The sequence below is a fragment of the Nanorana parkeri genome, unplaced genomic scaffold, assembly GCF_000935625.1.
Source record: "Nanorana parkeri isolate BGI_ZX_2015 unplaced genomic scaffold, ASM93562v1 scaffold724, whole genome shotgun sequence".
Lineage (NCBI taxonomy): Eukaryota > Metazoa > Chordata > Amphibia > Anura > Dicroglossidae > Nanorana > Nanorana parkeri.
Genome location: NW_017306992.1, coordinates 1144798 through 1164815, shown reverse-complemented (window position 1 = coordinate 1164815; position 20018 = coordinate 1144798). Strand labels below are relative to the sequence as shown.

At 39.9% G+C, this 20018-nt stretch overlaps 1 protein-coding gene across 2 annotated transcripts in view; it reads right to left on the bottom strand.

Annotated features, from left to right (window-relative positions):
* Positions 1-392: 392 nt before the first annotated feature.
* Positions 393-20018, bottom strand: part of BBOX1 (gamma-butyrobetaine hydroxylase 1) — a 60656-nt gene continuing 41030 nt past the window's right edge. For both annotated transcript variants that reach the window (XM_018564091.1, XM_018564090.1), the window contains 4 exons: positions 11835-11940; positions 7311-7507; positions 3950-4116; positions 393-633 (listed from right to left, as the gene is read on the bottom strand). In XM_018564091.1, the coding sequence (XP_018419593.1) occupies positions 473-633; positions 3950-4116; positions 7311-7507; positions 11835-11940 (631 nt within the window). In that variant the 3' untranslated portion in view covers positions 393-472. The remainder of the gene's footprint in view (positions 634-3949; positions 4117-7310; positions 7508-11834; positions 11941-20018) is intronic.

Below are 20018 nucleotides of genomic sequence, written 5' to 3'. Positions count from 1 at the left end.
TGTATTGTTTTAGAAAAACTGTCACATGACAATAAACAAAAATTTATCAGTACTTGTACCTGTAAGTACTCGGCAAGTACCAGTACTCGTACTCGCAAAACTGGTATCTGTGCATCCCTTTATTTATAGTTATAAAAACAAAATCGTACATTAAAACAGAGATGTACAAATCCCAGGAGCTCCGTGTGCTCCTTACAAATGACAGCTGCCTTCTAATTTTTGAATTTTTCTCTAGTCTAGTCTTAGAGCTCAAAAGTATTGGTACATGTACTCGTACTTGTACAGAGTACTGTACTTGGTATCTGTGCAATCCTAATTATGACAGGAAAAAGATTAGCCAAAAACATCTGCAAATACCAGTCTCAGGTGGACCAAGCCTTTAATGCTTATTTATAGCAATACAAGAAAAATAATGTGATTTGTTATAAACATAATTTATTGTCTTAGTATTATTAGTTCATGTGAACTTAAATCAGTTTGAAGTTTGCAACTTGGTCTTTAGGGCTCTCAGTCTGGACATCACAACATCCCAATCAAGGTAAGAGCCCTCAAGATGACGGGAAACATCCGTCCCAGATTGGTAGCTCCTCCGCCCGTGCATAATCCTCCAGTTGTCAAATGTTATCACTTGACCTAAACATGGAGACATTGTTAGAATCTGAACATAAATTAATAGCATTATTATACATTTTAAGTGACCCTGCTACCAGCCCATTCATTCTAACAACCTTTGTATAAGATTATATGTGCATTTAATGTATTTTATGTATATTTTTCACCTGTAAAAGCTTTCCTTGTGCAGACATCCGAAAGCCCCGAGACTGTTCATCACTTGATGACAATTCAATGGCATGTAAGTGTGCCATAATGTGCAAGTATGCTCTGCACTTGCACATTATGTCAAAAGCTCTCTCACTTTACTGGAAATATGAGTTCCACTTGAAGGTAAACACTGTAATAACATATGTGCTCAATGAAAATACAATAAGCTTTCCTTTTAAAGAAGAATTCCATTTTGGGATTAAAATTGGCAGTAAACCTACATAATAGGTTATAAACACCTGGTATTTGTTATTTTATTAAAAGTTGCAGAAACATCTGCTCCAGATATAAAGCCACTTTTAACTTGGTGCACAATCACTACCAGCTCCTGGATGTCTGACACTTTTCCTTGGATTATTCAAACAGTGTAGCTGCTGCGTACACAAGCATTTGTATTTTGTGTCCCAAACAATTTAAGGTATATGAATAGGGCATGGTTACAGCCAAACATTGATGGGACATGGGTGCTATATAATTTGCTATGTAACCAAAATCTTTTAAAAGTGCAACTTTGCTATTAAAGCCTAGCGAGTAAGAGCAACTGTGGAATCAACCTACATTGTCTATGCTGGTTGGTTTATGTCCACAAAGCATGATTGCAGTATTGTGTCAATGTGACAACAAACATTAACCAATCTTAAAAGCCCAAACAATATTCAAACAATGTATCTAATAATGAAAAGCAGGCATGAGTAAGTTGCCATGTGTTCATAAAGGCCGTACAACGATTCAGAGGAGAGAGTCTGAAAGCAAACAGCTTCTGTTGTGCTTCTTTTTTAGAATGAAAAAATACATAGTTACATAGTATTTGAGGTTGAATAAAGACATAAGTCCATCAAGTCCAACCTATTGTGTGTGTGCATTTCTGTTTGAGTTGGTGTGTGAGTGTGTATTAGTCCATGTATGATTTCACTCTTAGGAGTACCTGTACCCCTGTATATTATGGTCTCCGAGGAACTCGTCCAGGAGTTTCTTGAATGATTCCACACTCTTAGCTGAAATCACTTCCTGTGGCAGCGAGTTCCAGACCTTAACCGCTCTTACTGTGAAGAACCCCTTGCGCCCTGTGTGTTGAAATTTTTTTTCCACCAATTTTTGGTTGTGCCCTCTGGTCTTTGTTACGAAGCTAACCATAAACAGTTTGTTAATAATGTTGCTGTCACCCTTGAATAGTTTATACAGGAAAATCATGTCCCCCCTTAATCTCCTAACTTCCAAAGAGAACATATTTAATTTTAACAACTTTGTTTCATAGCTCAGGTCCTTGAACCCCTTAATGAGTTTGGTTGCTCACCGCTTGACTTTTTCCAGCTCAAGGACATCTTTCCTGAGTAAAAACCAAAACTGGACCGCATACTCCAAATGTGGCAATGTGGAGACGGCATATGACATCTCTAGGAGTCTCCGACATAAAACCCCGCGGGCGCATTGCCCTGTGCGCCCGATCAAACAGCAGCGGGGTTGTAGGTGCCTGTCCCAATATAACATTAAAGATTTTCCTGAGTTTAATAATCAGGTCAGCGTCTGGCATAGTTTCCTGGAGACCTCTCACTCGAAGATTATTTCTGCGACTTCTGTTGTCTTGATCTTCCACCCGATAAGAGATAGCTCTTTGAGAGTGGGACAACGATTGTACTTGGGTTTGTAAAACTGACAGTGCCTTTGCTTGCTGATCCAGGCGCTGTTCGTTCTCTTCCACACGATGGATCAGGTGTGTAACCTCCCCTCTAAGAGACAAAATATCTGTCTTGAGGGATTGCTCCAAGTGGGTGAACATAGCCGTCAGCTCATTTCTGGTGGGGAGTGCTCTCACCAATTCATCCACCGGGGACAGTGAGCGCCGATCTCGAGTTTCATTTTGCTCAGTGCAGGCAGCCATAGCCTCCGCTCCTCGGTTGTATGTGGGTGGCCCGGTTAACGAGTCCGCCCGTGTAGGAGAACCCCGCAGTCGCTCCTGTTGCTCCGTCGCCAGGAAGCGTGTGATTACTCCCTTATTCGGCGTCTTCGCAGAGCCCGACCCGGAGCGCCCTGCGTCTTTCTTCATGACAGTCAGCTGGCAGGTCAGGTCAGAGCTAGCGTTGCTATTATGCAGCGTGCAGCATAGCGGACGAGTTTGTCCTGTCTGCAGAGAGGGGAAGCCCGGAGCTCAGTCTAGGTGTGTCCCGCCGCCATGAGATCTAGGACACGCCCCGCAGCGTACTCTACCGCATAGCATACATTCCTTTCTTAATGCAAGACAGAACACTGCTTGCTTTGTTTACAGCGGCCTGGCACTGCAAGCTGTTATTCAATCTGCGGTCTATAATGACCCCCAGATCCTTCTCCGTTTCCAACTTCACTAGTTGCATACCCATAAGTGTATAGACCATTTGCCTATTTTCAACTCCAAGGTGCATTACCTTACATTTATCTACTTCATCTGCCATATAGTTGCCCACTCCCCGATTTTATCCAGGTCCTCCTGTAATGTTATAATGTCTAAATATGTGTCTACTTCCCTCTCAATTTTCGTATCATCAGCAAACACTGAGACACGGCTATTTACTCCCTCCCCGATATCATTAATAAATAGGTTAATAAATACAAAAGTTTATATAAACCCTAACAATGAACTTCTCTTATTGTTCCTTTTTAGCCTGTTAAATATAACACTGAAAGTGTAGCCCTCCTAGTTCTCTATTGTGAAGATGGGAGAGTGGAAGGGTTTGAGAAGTTTAACAAAATAAAACTAGGCTGAGTGGAGATCAATCAGTCCACAAAAATGCTGCATATTGTCAGTCCACAATAGGACAGGCTGGCCATACACTGAGGCCCGCTCACTCAGCCAAAATCTGACCAGTATGGAGCCATGTCAGGTCCCTTCCGTTCAACAAAAGTTGATTTTTCAATTATCTTTTGTTGAATATCTGAGTCTCCAAAGGGCTTAACATGGGGAATATTCTTGTTTTGCAGAAATGCACTGCATATGTTCTTTTTATTTGCCATGTCAAAATTTCCCTTTCATTTCAAGCAGGAGTGAATACTCTGTTGAGATATGATACCTGCTTGTGTTACAACAAGTACATTAAGAACCAAAATTGATCAGAGCCTGGTAATTATTTAGTGAAGGGTACAATTTCCGACTGACCTGGTTTCATTTTGAAGCAGAATATATTCTCGGGTCTATTCAGAAGATTGACAAACTCTTTTAAGGAGGAGTAAAAAGGCTGCACCTTCTCTGCTGGTATGTTGAGTATTGAGTCCCGTGTTGCATTATTAAGATTAATTCTCAGAAGTTCACCATTCTGATCTAGTCTGAAAATAGAAGAACGCATTACCAAACATTCTTTTGCAACTTTAAGCTATGATGTTTACAGCATAAAGATAAGAGTCAGTTTTATTGCAGGATTCTCCTTTCTTAGAGGAACAATAAACTATGACCAGATAAGGCATACATAAGTAATAATAAGAGTGTCTTAGACAAATGACACACTGCTTTTAGAGCTATCAGCAAGTTTAATTATCAAATACTTCTGCCGAAATATGAATATAACTCCAAGGCCTCTCTTTTTTTTTTTTTGAAATTTTTTTATTATTTGAAGTAGAAAAATACATACATACATGGAGGAAAATTTCACCTGGAGATAAGCAGCTAAACAATGTTCCCTCTAACATCAGGGCTATATATACGTTACGGCTTTCAGTCTCTAGGTTATAGGAAAATAACAATGGGTAGACATCAATCCATGTGTACAGTTAACATAATGGGGGTGATTTACTAACCTAAACACACGCACGCACCAGGTGCGTGTGATTTTCACACAGCAAAACGTATTTATCAACCAAAAAGTCTCTAAAAGCATATTTCCACTAATGCCATATATGGAAAAATCATGCACATGATGCATATGTAATGCTGCTTCACAGTTTAGACAAAAATGGTTAGCTCATGCATTTACATTCCTGCATTCATCAACGCAAGCAACACAACATAGAGCTAATTTACACAACATCACCTTGCAACTCATGCTTGGCTTTGCACAACACACCTGCTGGGTGTGTACACACTACAAAGGTGTTTAGATTCCACCCATAGATCATGCTGGGAGGGAACACACTACAGAGGTGTATACATGTTTGTGGTGTGTTTATAAGGTTAGTAAATCAACCCCACTGAGTCAAACATAACTCGAATCTCGAAAACAATAAAGAACAAAATCTTCCTCAGGGCATGTGCATGGATTTAATAGATTTAGGTAATACTCGTGGACGAACTGAGGGTAGTATGGACAGGGCTATGTTAGAGATGTAAGGATTCGCAAGAAAAAGTATCTATTACGATGAAGTAGCTTATGTAAAGGAATGGGAAGTTTAGTGGATGTGTCCAAGGCTTCTCTTGTAAAGTTTGGATTCAACAAAGCTTTACAGCATATCATAACAGTTTATTGACATTAATAAATGGTAAAACGTATTGTGGTATATAAGAAGTTATAAAGAAAACTTGGCTGATAAATACATGGGTGAGGCCATCATTGAACTCTGAAACTACTAGTTGTCTAGTAAATGTTTATAAAAACCGACTTCTTTCAAAACATTAGGATTTAAAGCTGAACTCCATGCAAATAAAATAGACACAAATTAATGCAGCTCTGTATTTATAAAATTTGTCTTTTTTAGTGAAAGTATACTTTTATTAGTTGTATTTGGCTTGGTATTAAATCCAATTTAAAGCAGAGCTCAGACAGGAAGAAGCAACACAAAGAGCCAGTCAGTTGTGCTATAACATTTGTGTGCTAACAAGGGGCATGCGGATATAAAAAGAGAGCAGAGTGACAGAAATATGAACTCATCAGTCTGTTGCTTCTCCTTTCACTGTCTAGTCGCAGGCTGGGTGAGGGGCAAGACATTTAAGTGTTACTTAACCACTTCCCGTCCAGCGGTCATACATAAAACAGCTGGATGGGAGCCTTGTAGATGCTGGTGGGCGTTTTGAAATGTTCATCCCCGCCCCCAAACTGTTTGAGATGTATACGGCCGGCGATGGCTGTTTCAATACAAGCATTCCGGTGACTGCAGAGACGCCCAATCGTTTGTATTTTGCCTGCGGGTGTGCGTCCCTAGGCAGCGGTCCCAAGCTTCGCTGCGCCCAGTGTAGGCCGGGACTGGCACAGCGGCTCTATCACTAGAGATCAGAGGGAGTTCAGTACAAGATCGCCAACTGATCTCCTTCCCAGTCTCTGAATGCTAGAAGTGATGTATATTACAGCTTCTCTTGGGGGGTTCCTAGGTGACATTAGGGGTCTGAAAGACACCTGATGGCTCCATAAAGAGGACCTGTCACGTAATTGGCTATCACATAGGGGACATTTTTATTTGTTATGCATTCGTTATGTGTGTGCATAACTGTATTAAGCTGACCTGTGCCAGAAGCATGCCGGAGAATAAGACCGCTGCTCTACCATAAAGTGCATCACTCTAGGTCTCCAGCACCCCAATACCCCCCTCCACTGTACACCAATCAACAATGGCCATGTTCTCTCAGCAGTGTTTCTGATTGGATTACTACAGAAAATTCATGTTGGATCGATGGAAACCCCCGGACTGCTGCAATCTTTTGAAGACAGTGATCCTGTTCTACTACATGCATCCGGCATAGGGCAGATCAGTAAAGTGAAAGTGACACTAAACTCAGGAGTTAAATCTTAAAAATGCCTTTAAGTACCTTAACTTTTAACAAAAATGTATCTTATTTGTGTATTACTCGGCTGTAGATCCTCAAATCATCTCTGAATTGGTGCCGACACTGTCCTTCCTTCTGGAGAGTGGCTACTTTTGTTCCCCATGGTCCCTGCATGTGCTGTAAAGTAGTCACAGCTCCAAGCTCACTCCTGTGATGGACTACAATCTCACCTTTTAGATGACTAATTTGTATTGAGATTATAGTTCATCATGAGCGTAAGCCAAGAGTGGTGGCTACTTTACAACACACTCAGGGGCCATGAGGTACAAAAGTAGCCACCCTCCAGAAGGAAGGACAGTGTCAGCACCAATTCACATTTTTGTTAACAGTTAGGATACAAGAATGCATTTTTAAGATTTACCTCCGGAGGTCAGTGTCACTTTAGACACTTAAATAGTAGAAAGTTATAAAATGATGCCATATCTTTTACTTTTTATACAGCTTGACTGCATAACAAGTAAAGTAATTGAGATTTAACTGCAATGCAGAAAAATCAGGTATCCTGCTTGGCCAGACAGGGCTGTGGCAAGGTTGAGTAAACCTCAGGACTGGACAGACAGAAATAAAAACCTTTGGCAGGTAAAACAGTTCCTTTATATGTACTGTATATCATCTATGTATTTAGCTGTGTGCATGGAGTTTAGCTTTAAATGATATGCTATACAATTTCCATCCAGCAAGAGGCAGTCTTTCTCTTTCTCTCAGAGTCTCCTCTTTAGGGCGATGAGCACAGACTACCTCTAATGGGACTACGGCTGAATGAGCTTACTCTATTATTCGTTGTTTGGACTGGAGGGAAAAATCACAGTAATCAACTCCAATGTCTGTAAAGTCGATCTGTGTAGACGTGAGGATTCGGAAAGCATCTGGATTCTGTTCTTTTAGTTTGTTGCAGACATGGAACCCGTCTACCACTTCACTCTCACCTCCAGTTTCAGATTGTTTTAAACAGTGAAGAAACTGTACCTGGCAAATGAAAAAAGTCAGTGAATTCATAGGTCCAGCAGAAACTATTTTATGTAGTTTTCATGTAATTTTACAGTCTAAAGCTGGCCATACACTGCTCTTTTTTTCCTTCAACCCACAGGTTGAATGAAAAACATAGAGCAGATTCCTCCATCAACGCTACAAGCACGTTGATTGAGGAATCCCCACGGCCGCCGGCTGCTGTCAGAATACCCGCACAGATTACAAAAAAATTCCCACCGGCTCCTTCGATCAGCTGATAGAGGGATGGAGGGCGAAAGGGTGCCGACACCCAGTGTGCAAATTTTGGCTGGCTCTTCAAGTACCGGCCGAAATTTGTACAGTATATGGCCACCTTTATACTTTCATTATCTATGATATGGTCAATTCATACAGGAACAATGAAAGGGGAATTTTGGTACATTGAACTGAACAGTCAATTATTTTTAGTTTTGGATAGGGTAGGAAAGAATTAGAACTCCTGTTTGGTTTTTACTGACATCTGGAGCTCTGTTAGAGAAATTTCCCTTCATGTCCTGTCCCAATGACAACGGTTTTATCAGTAAGTGAAGGAAAATCTGCAACAGCAACAACTAGTAGCGTAGAAAGAGATTAGAATTCCTATCAGCTTTTAATTGCTGTAAAGTGATAGAGTGTCAAATGCCACACTGATCTGCCTAATGATCAGGAACTACAGGGCCCATTCACACTAAAGTGTCAATGCATGCTAAAATGAATGCATTCCCTCAACCCACAGAAATACACCTGCTCTTTATGCACTGTGTTGTGGTACAAAAAAAAGTTTGACTGTAGACACACTTTAATGTTCAACAAACTTAAGGTTACATTTTACTTGCATACTTGGCATAAATTAACAGAAAAAAAACCTTGGATATTTAAATGTCACTCTGATCCACACAACACCCACCTCTATTTTGGATGATGCATAACTAGCATGGTTATTCACAAAAGGGTGAAGAGTTTGGAGAAGGCAGGAGAAGCGAACAATCTAGGACAGCATAGCTGATTTGGAAGAATTCTCTAAATCAGCTCACTTTCCAGTTCAGCTATGTTTACCTTTGATCAAACCTGTCCTACTAACCTCATGACCTTATTAGAAAAACATAAGTAATACATAAAACTTAGTAATGGATGGCCAAAAATACAAATCCATATCTGTATTTAGCTGTTTGGTTACATAATGCAATCCATTTTGTTTATTAAAAACACAATTGCCCAAAGTTACACAATCAAATGAAGATTATTTATTACTAATTTGCACTACTGGTATGTATACTCTACATCCTTCCTTCCTTCACACTCTGTCTGGTAGACACAACCAGGGCAGATGAACTCATGTTGTAGTGAAAGTTTGTACAAGGGAAAAAAAAAGCTTCGAAAAGATGACTTTTCTAATGGCAGTAAACACTCACATTTTAATGAACTACATGTGGTGACTGGATAGTCCCTGATGTTTATACCGTCTGCGCTTTGTAATTACTCTTGTGCTATTGTTTGTATTTAATAACGTCTGCATTTTTAATTGAGATAACATAAATCACAGAACAACAACAGCAACATAAAATCTTTATCCAGATGTCATATGCGGATTTACGTTCCAAGTGAATCCATACTGTTGTGTTTGCATGAGAGGCTGGGAACCGGACATGATTTCTGAATCCTATGGGTTTATGTAATCCTTGGCATGCTTACCTATATGACCTCAGGCACATCTGTTCTCATGTAAACAGTACTCTACCTATGTTTTTATTTGAACTTTTAAAGTAATCCCAATTAACAGAATGTGTGTTATTAGAGCAACAGCAAACTAGTTTTTTAATAGCTGTAGTGAGAAAAGGAGAGAGAGCCTTAAAGAGGCAGTTCACCACCATGCCCTGGGTGGGTTTTTGCCATAATGTGCAAGTATGCAAAAACCTCAAGAAATCTCTAGACAAGGGAAGAAGAAGTTTTATTGGTTTTACAGAAGAGACTTTGCATGTCTCTTCTGACAAAAATCCCTACCGCCTAGAGATTTGTTTTTTAATTTTCTAACTGTACTTTAAAAGCAAAATTTTATACAAAAATGACAAGATAAAAATGAATTGCCCATTAAAAAAATAAATCAAAAATAATTTTGCTGTATTAACTTCAGTACTGAGATTTCTTCCATCAGGATGTTTCTGCCACTAGATGTCTTCAGTGTGATGGTCAGCATTATTCACCCCACTTCCTCTAAACCCTGGTCACCCCATACATGTCCCCAACCTGTGACTGAACAGTGAAAGGAGAAGCAGCACAGTGATGAGCTCATCTCTCTCACTCTGATTTTCTTCCTATCAGCATGTTCCTAGCCAGCACATGAACTGATTGGCTCCTTGTAACTCTGCTTCATCTTGTACTTCAGCCCTGCTGCACAGGGACTGCAAGTGGCTGATACCAGGTCAGATTAAAGGTGCCCATACACCTTACGAATATCGGCTGATTTTCGTATGTGATCGCGTTTTCGTCCGATATTCGTAAGGTTGATGAGCAGTGTACAACCGCAAATACATGTATGTACAATCGATCGACTTTTGACTAACCAGCAGGTTAGAAAACTTTGTTCGATCGTACGATTTTTGCAAGGTTGGTGGTGTTTCCGTACGTCAAAATTTGTACGATTTACATTGCACATGCACAGACGAAAATATGTGCGGTCGATTACCGCAATTCATCCAGGTGCTTTCTTCTAATTACTGCTGATCCAACCTTGCGATAATCGGGGCAGGATGGGGCCGCCGTATGAAAATCGTACAACGGTTTGATCATCGGACGAAGAGTGTCGTCCGATTATCACAAGGTGTATGAGCAGCCTTAGGTACAAACACTGCTTGCCTTGAAAGAATACATTAAATTATGTAGTAATGATGACAAAGCTGCATTATAATGTAATCTTTTCTATCTGTCTAGAATTCAGCTTTAAAACCAGCCCATCAAAACATGTTAGTAGTGGCACAACAATTTCTAAGAGCCAGGCCACTGCTTGCATCAGGTCTGAGAGCTCTTGAAAGGAGTACTGAGGGATGTTTTTAAGACGATATGCACATCACGCTACCAGCCGCTAGCCCCAATCATGATCTGTCCACATTGCATAGAGAAGCAGAGGCCTAGTGATTACATCACTGGGTCTAAAATAAGGTATGTAATGAAAAATATAAAAATTTTCATTAACATTTGATGGGGAGGGGGGAAGGGGGAGTTGGAAGGAGGCGGGGAAGGCAACATGTAAATTAAAATTTTTGTTAACAATTCCTGGTTGTTCCTTGTTAAACATTGCAAAGATTTAGCTCTGTAGTTGATGAGATAGACTGTTCTAGTGCACTTGCAAAAACATCTTCCAAAATAAATGCTAAGTTGTAAATGCGCCTTTAACATAACTAAATAATCATTAAAAAATTTGGACAAAAAACATCCCTTTAGAAGTGCATTGCTTTGTGCAAGTACGTCAACATAGATGATATTAGCAGTGTACTAAGCCTGAGCACTTAGAATTTCAAAATTCTACTTTTATTTTACTTGGCCTCAGCGTCAACTTAGTGAAGCAACATTATATAAATGAAAAACAAATCCTTACGCTTTACCCCTGATTAGAGTCTACTAGCAAGATCAGGCAACTTTAATTTGTCTGAAGTACCAAAGACACCACAAAGTTACCAGTGCAGGGTGACAATTATCTATTAGATTCCTAAGCCTAAACATTAGAGTGAGGCTGGGCAAATCCCAGGAGCATAAAAGCCAATGTTCCATGAAATTCACAGCTGGTTCCTGTTTGAGGTTCTCTCTAGTTGTTGTCAAGGGAGCTGGCTCATAAAAAAATATCCTGGTGGCTCTCGAATTGTCCTCTTATTCAATTGTCCACCACTTTATTAGAGTGCAGATATGGCCATAAACAGCAAAAAGAGGCAAGAAAGAGATGTTAAATTTCCAGTCAAATCTATGGGTTAGACAGGGACAAAAGCTGCAGCAATAATGCATTTACTGAAATACATAATTATTGTATGACCATATGTGCCATTCTTGGCTATCTGAATTGATAAAAATCAGATGTGGGACATGTCTGCACCATAGGAACATCCAGTACATGACCTATTAAACTTGAATGATGTACACCTGTTTCCATTATGAATATGCATTTACTAAAAGTGTTATTTCTGCATTTGCCATTGTGAATTGTGAAGCAGGGAAAAAAAATTTAACTGACCAAAGAGAAGAAAATGACAAATTTAGGAAATAATAGTCTAATCTGCTCTTGCTTCTCAATATCACAATCAAGCGATAAATAACTTACTCCTGGAGGATAATGGAGAGCTGGATAATCCGTGTGTAGACTTAATTTTCCAGATGTGTAGGCCACGTTGTTGGCATCTACTTTGTCTTGGACTTGCCAAGTATATCTGTAAAACAACCAACCTTTATGACTATTGTATAACATTGTACTCTGATTATATTTTTACTCTCTGCTACACAAGATTAATATGTGCAATATTAGTTAGGCTTCTTCCAAAAAAGACCATCACACCATAGTCTGCCAAAATGACTTACAATACAAATTAGTATAGATCTTTGAAGCAGTTCCTTTACTGTACTTATGTTGATATACCAGCTAGGACTCCGTTATGAACAGTACATTTCTGAGGGTGTTTTCCTGTCACAACCATTGTTTTTCTTACAATAGATTTAAAATGGAAAAAACTCGACATGAATCTTAAAAATGCATTCAAGTATCTTAACTATTAACAAAAATGTATTTTATATGTGTATCACTCGGCTGTAGATCCTCAAATTATCTCTGTATTCATGCGGACACTGTCCTTCCTTCTGAAGGGTGGCTTCTTTTGTTCCCCATGTTCCCTGTGTGTGTTGTAAAGTAGCCACCACTCCAAGCTCACTCTTGTGATGGACTACAATCTCAATACAAAACAGTCAACTTAAATGTGAGATTGTAGTAAATCACAGAAGTGAGCTTGGAGCGGTGGCTACTTTACAACACACAAGGGACCATTGGGTACACAAGCAGCCACCCTCCAGAAGGAAGGACAGTATCAGCACCAATTCAGAGATGATTTGAGGATCTACAGCCGAGTGATACACAAATAAGCTAAATTTTTTAAATTGTTGAGGTTTTTGAACCTATTTTTTAGACTCAACTCCTGAGTTTAGTGTCACTTTAAAGTGTATGTAAAGGCGGCCTTTTTGTAATTTTGAAAACAATGGGGAAGGGTTATACCCTTTGTAATAGTTTTATTTGTGCCCCTGCTGGGGAGATTTACCCTCCTTTTTGTCCTGGTGTCTATTGACAGCGGGGAAAATCCAAAATATGCGAGTTGCCATCAGAGCAATAGGTCTTCCATTGAGGAAACCGGTTTCATATGACCACACTCTAAGATGGGAAGTCCGTTCACTTTGGAGGGATTTATTCTCACAGCCTCTTGCTTCTCCAGGACAGGATGTGAAAGAATCTCTCCCCAGAGGGGGTTCTTACTTGTCCCTCCCCTATCTAAAACTATAAAAAAAAATACACTTTAAGAAAAAGATTTGGCTACAGGATGTCAATAACTGTGGAAAAAGTAGAGCAGACAACACTAGGCAATAGTGTGGTGGTACATGACAATAGCAAGGTCCCCCACCCTTCAAATTTGCCTGGCAATCAGGCAACACTTGTTAAGCAAGTGTCTTCACTTAGCCATCAAATGTAATTCTGTTGCAGGCAACATTTCAGTCACATATTGTCTTGGCTGAGAAATATATCTGCTTTGAAGACTTCAGATGTTTGTGGGTATGAACCCAGACTATGCCATCACTATCAAGGACTGAACAATCTGATGAAGCAGCCTGATTTAACCGCTAAATAATTGGTCATTCCAGATCTAAATAAAGTTGTTGTTTTTTTAAATATTTTGATTTAAGACATAGTATAGCCCTTGATACATGTAAATATGCTACTGTGGTTAAGCAGGTTAGACAGAAACAGCACTGTTGACCTCTGTGCTTTGTGTATGACAGAGAAGCTTAATATCATATTCAGGAGGAAAAAAATAATCAAATACTCTTCTTTGCTCATAGTTTCTCTTATCAAAAAATTACATCAGTACAGAAGAGTAATATACTGTGGGTGCATGCATGCTTATACACCAGATAACCCTTTAAACACCAATTTGTGACTGGGAAATGGATAGTCAGACAATAAGACAATAAAATACTAACTGCTCCAACATTCTGTGAGTGGAGAAAATGAAATGGGCATTCGTCTTTGAAGTTACTGACTGGATGTCATCATCGCTTTACTCATGTTGCAGTCGAAATTACATCCATACATGCTCTTCCCATTTAATAGCATTAATCTTTGGCCCTTAACAGAGAAGATCAAGCTTGTCTGCACAGTCAGTAGTCTATAGTGAAAACAACTAATTACAGGTGTTTGGAATTTCCACTGGATGTATGGCGGTAAGCTGCTCACAGACATCAGAGAGGGTCTGGATGTGTAGGCACAATGTAACCGGTTTCAGATGTCCGCATAGCCAGCATGTAGGTAGGTAACAATTAAAGGAATTTTTTTTTTTTATTAAAAGAAAAAAGGTAAAAAATAATTTTGTTACATGTCTTAATACAGTTTAGGGCTATGATAGATTCTCACTAATACAACTATACTTAATAAAATACTAGTCTAACCTTACCAGAACACAGAATTAAACCAGGAGGGGCAGACATAACCTAACAAGATAACTGTCAGGAACCAGAACTGAACCCAGGGCCTCTGCTGTAGCTGGCAGTGGCTCTACCTGCTGAGGCACCTTAGAACCTTAGATAGCCCCCTTCCTAATCTCCTGTATAATCCTCATTTAAACCTAGTTTCTGCTGAACTCCTTGCTCCTCGTTGAACTTCCTATTTAAGCCATGCCTCTACACTTCCGATTTGCCAGATTGTGCTCCTGCCAATATCTTGCTTTCTGCTCCTTCTGTGATGCAATCCGCTAATACTGCTACCCGTGTACCGACCTTTTGGCTGCTGATTCACTGACTACTCTGATCGTCTTCTGCTTCATACCTGATACCTTTGGCTACTGACCTTGGCTTGTTCACTGACTACGCTTCTGCCTGCATACTACTACCGTCTCCTTGTGTACCGAACCCGGCCTGTTTAACCTCGAATTTGCCTGCTGTTTCAGCTACTGGACTTTGAGTCTGATCCCAGATTGTGACAATAGTTACAAAGTTACATGGTTAGTCAGGTTGAAAAAAGACACATGTCATTCGAGTTCAACCTAACATGGCACACAGACACGTGGAAATAGGGGGAAAGGGAAAAAAGGAAATCTGAAAAGGAGGAACAGAAAAGGACCATAAAAACATGGACAAGTCATACAAATCCCTTCAGGACCCTTATTTTTCAGCTAGGCCTACAGGCTTAAGGAAGGAAGGGAAAATATTTATTAACCCTTGTAGTAGGGCTACTTCTACATTGCAAGATTGAATTGCTCCTTTTTGTCTAGGTGCAAAAAAAACAAAGTTATACTTACCCGAACCTCACAGATGGATGGTTGTTACAGCACTCCCTCCAGCCCGTCTTCTCCTCCACTCCAGCAACGGTATGTTCCTTGGCGTCCTCACATCCTATAAACAGTGTATTGGATATGATGACTCATGGGACCTTAGATCGCTGAAGCAGAGGAGGAGAAGCTGGAAGGACCTGTCGTACAGCCAGTCAGGTGAGTATAAACTTTTTTATATTCGCACCTAGACTAAAATGAACACCTAACCACTGCAATGCAGGGGAAGCAAGCAAGAGTTCATTTTACCAGAGTTCTTCTTCAACATAGACAAGTCTAAAATATATTACAAGCTTAAAATATATATCTATCGGTGTTTAATGCTGGTTTCCCGTGTCTGCAGCTCTCAGGTTCCAGTATTCTGCAAAATATTTAAAAACGTGTCCAGCCAGCCCAAAGGTTGTAAAAAGTCTGCTAATCAGCTTTTCTAAGAACTCTTACATAATCAAATATACATCATTCATTTATCTTAAGCTTTTTTGTTCAGTAACATTTTTTTTGCACTGCTTATCCTCTCTATGCTCCAATACTGCCCTTTGCATTTTCCTCTGCCACTCACTTCGGGGCTGAATGATGGCCAGCATCATTCAGTCCATTCTTGTGAGCCCAGACTGTAAAGGATACACCCCCTGGGGGCTCATCATCATGCCGACCTAGGTTAAAAGTACTGCTACAGTGAACAAAGTATACAAATCATTAAGTAAACGTCATTGAGCAGTGCAGTAATGATTGCCTACTGCCTATGCTTGGTCAGAAGGGATATCCCAGTCTAGTCCCTCAGTCTAGCCCTCTCTGAAGGCAAAATTGAAGTCGATAGATTCTGTTCCCTACTCTATTATCTAAAACAACACTGTAACAGATTCTGCTCTAAGCATTTTATTTACAGTCAAACCTAGACATCTCAGACCTCTTTTACAATTGTTATTTTTACAATTATCTTGAGCTTGCATTCAAAGTGGACCTTTCAGTAACTATACATTTTTCACAACTCCCTAAAGTTTCAAAATACATAACAATATACTTTTGCCAAGAAAGCTCTACCTTTTATCATTAATAAACAGTTAATGAACACAAATAAAGCAACTTTGGCTACCCTGAAGTTCTGTCATCTGTCTACTGCAAGCAGGAAAAAGCATTTCCTCAACCTCCTCTCAACATTGTAACTTTTGAGTAAGTCACAAGGCTGCAAGAGGGACTGATGTGTCAAACATTTTTGAAAACAGCCAAGAACTTCACAGGCACCAGAATTTACATGACCCATCTTTGAACCAGGGTGACAATGCAGGAACAAAACTGGAAGACAATTTGCACCCCATAACAGGAAGTGCCCGTACGAGCCCTTCATAGCAGGACCCCCAGGTATTTTACCGAGAGCTGATTTAAAAGAAATTAAAGCAATTTTTGGAATTACATTAAACGCTAAACTCTGGAGTAAGTAAAAAGTGTCTAAATACAAGAAGCATGTTGATTTGTATTTGAATCTTAGAGTGCTTTGTGTGTTGCTTCCAAATCTGTGCAGCAATCCAGTGTGCAACTTTTCTGCTGTGCAGGAGTTTCCTGTAATAAAGGCCAGTCACTACTGTTCTCTCCCCTTGTGCAGGGTGACTGGTTTTATATCCTTTATGACTACTGAGGTTTATACTTAAATAAAAGTTTTGTGCCTGGAGGTCATCTTTAAAGTTGTATCAAGAATCAATGAATCAAGATCAAATATATACTGCCCAGCAAAGCATTGCTTGACATTTTTGCACTCTTACACTTACAATCATTATGTTTCTGTACAGCTGCTTCCAAATCCCTCAGCTCAGCTTCCCTGAACATCCTGTCCAGTACAAGATAACAAGGACAGAGCAGACTGCAGCAACTATTCATCTACTAACTTGGAGAAGGGAGCAGGGTGGAAGGGAGTAGCTTGATTTGCTGTGTCTGTGTCTTTGTGGAGATACACACTGCCTACTAGCACACACAAGGGTGACTGCATAGCACTCTGCTTGAGAAACAAGTCACTCTAAACCAGGAAGTCAGGACCGGTGCTCAAGAGACCAGCTGATTCTGCAGGAAACTAAAACTATTAAACATTAAGGAGCAGCATCCATTGTAAGTGATTTAATCAGCAATTTAAATTGCTTAAAATCCTTTTGACTTTAATATCACTTTAATATTTTAAAGCTTTAAAGAGACTATAGCGAGTAGGTTTACACGTTAGCTTTAACATAAAAACATGTAGGTTTACACATACACTTTACCATGAAAACATACTGTATATCTGCTACTAGGTCCACCTTAGGAAATTATATAGGTCTGTAAGAATCATGGATGGATGTTTTGTTTTTGTTTACTAGAGTTTGAAAATTGTTGTCACCCAAGTTATGCTGAGAGATATATATTTTCATGTGCTCCATACATACATTAAAGTGGAAACATTCTTTCCAGAGATATCTACTGTGCACTGTCAACGTTTACTGAGAAATTGCTGATCAGGAATGAGCATGGGGCACTGATTTTCTTCACTTAGACATCCTTCAGTACATTCCAATTCCCATTCACCTCTTCTGTGTTTAATACAATGTGACCCCTTCACCTGTAGTACAGACTTACAATGCACACCTTGTACTTTCTTGTTGAGAAGGTGCAACTTTCACACTCAAACGACTCACCTTTCTGTTTACACTGCAAGCAACAGCCTCCCCCATCCTACTACAGATTGACCTTCCAAACATTATGTTGACCTCAACATGTCTAACCTCTGTTACTCATTTAACCACAAAAAGTCTTCTTAATCCAGTATTCTTTTGCTGTCCATACACTTAAAGTGACGCTAACTTCAGGAGTTAAATCTTTAAAATGCAGCAGCCAGCACTGTTTGTGTATTCTAACAATATGGGCGCTGACTGCCAGAATAAGATAGAACAGGGGAGATTTGTCTGTCCATGCTGCTTAGCTTAATGGAGGAATTTGTCAGAAAATTATTTAAAGTGACACTAAACTCAGGAGTTAAATCTTAATACCTTAACTATTAAAAATGTATCTTATTTGTGTATCACTGTAGATCTTCAAATCATCTCTGAATTCACCTGGCAGTTGCACAGATCATCGCACATTCTTGTCATCCTGTTGTGGATGATAGAGATGATGTCAGCATAGATCTCCAGCATCGGTGTTCTCTCGTGAATCTAGGATTACTTCCTGAAACTGTACTGGAAGCCTTGTTGATGCAGCTTCGGATCCTTTTGTACTGTGCATGCACAGGATTTTGTTGCCGAGGTCCATGGGGCGTCCAAGATGAGGTCCTTGGTTATTCCTTTCTCCCTTAATGATTTTTTATTTTCTGTGTACACTGCACGGTGCATGTGCCATGCATTGTATATACTCAGTCCATTTGTAGCATCTTAGAGATTCCATGAATTGGCTGTGAATTGACTTGATGCAGAGGGGGATGTTACTCCTGTGCCCAGGAGTAACATCATCAGTGGCCACCCAATAGCCAAAGAGGATACCTGGGTGGCGGCAGAAGAGATAGCAGCAGCACAAATGTGGGACAGAGCAGGGGATCAAAGATGGATCCGACAGTGCCAGAGAGGGGAACATTTCTAAGGCAAGTGTGTCCTAATGTGCTGTGCATACTTGCACATTAGGGCAAAACCTCCACCCTTCTCACAGTGGTTTACTATTAGTTTAAGGTAAGTAGGAATCTTTGGAGTGGGAGGATGGGTGGTCTTTTTCTAGGAGACTTAGAGAAAAATAACTGTACTTTGTCTAACGCTGCCCATACACTAATATTTTCTTTGTTCAACCTGCGGGCTGAACAAAGAAAATATTAGATTCCTGCAGCAATGATTACGAGTGTTGATCGAGGAATCTCCTGCTGTCTTTATTGTATACTGACAGCAACCACCAGCCACTGTCAGAATACCTGAACAGAGATGGCAGCTCATTGACTGCTGGCTCTGTTCATTCAAAGATTTTCCAACTGATTGAGGGTTGCAGGCCGAAAGGGTACCCGACAGCAGCAACCACTGGGCGAAGTTGATGAACCAGCCGAAATTCACAGTGTATGGCAAGCTTAAGAGAACAGCTATCCTTCAAGAGATAGCTAATATGTCACTGGACAACACGATGTCCAGAAAGAATAAAAAATGTAAAATATCTAATTGCCTTTGCAGGTATGGTCGTTTTAACACACATCTTGCTAATGTTATTGTATGTCTTCCACGCTATTACATCTTGGTTTTTTTATTTACTGGTCCTTTATCTCCCTTTAATGAAAGAAATGCTTTAAATCTTTTTCAACAAACCAGTTTCTTGGCTTGCAAAGAATTAGTGTTTTTTATTTTACCTATAATGCAATAACTCACTGTGTAGAGTAGACTTCTGAACCAGTGAACATTTTCACCCCGACACTCCTTGGATCCAGGAATGCTAAGAAGGGGAGTGCGAGGGTTACACACACAAAGTAGAGAGTGGAAGACAAGATTAATTTTAAAAGAATTTGCACACAGCAGGATTTTTGCTACTGCTGTATTTTGTTTTCTCCCTTTTCTATTTCAGGAGTAATTAATTGTCATTTTGGCTTGTCAAATGTCACCTTTCTGTAAACACAGCTCAATGAACTGTCCTAGATCGAGTCATTCTTAAAACTCAGGGGATACCCTTGACTATACTACAGTTGTTTACATGAGATTTTTTGTGTATAGTATAACTTCTGGAGCCAGAAATTTCCTAGTAATGAAACACAAACAACTTCTGTCATCTCCCACTGGTTTAAGTACGAACATTTACTTTGACCGCATTTCTTTGATTAGGATCATATTGGGCTCATCAACTGTTCTAGTGGAAGACGTTAACGCAACGCATATGTGGTCTAGGAGTTATAACGGGGAAGGAAACCTTCTTGATGCTATGTTCTAATCTGGAAAGAATGCAGA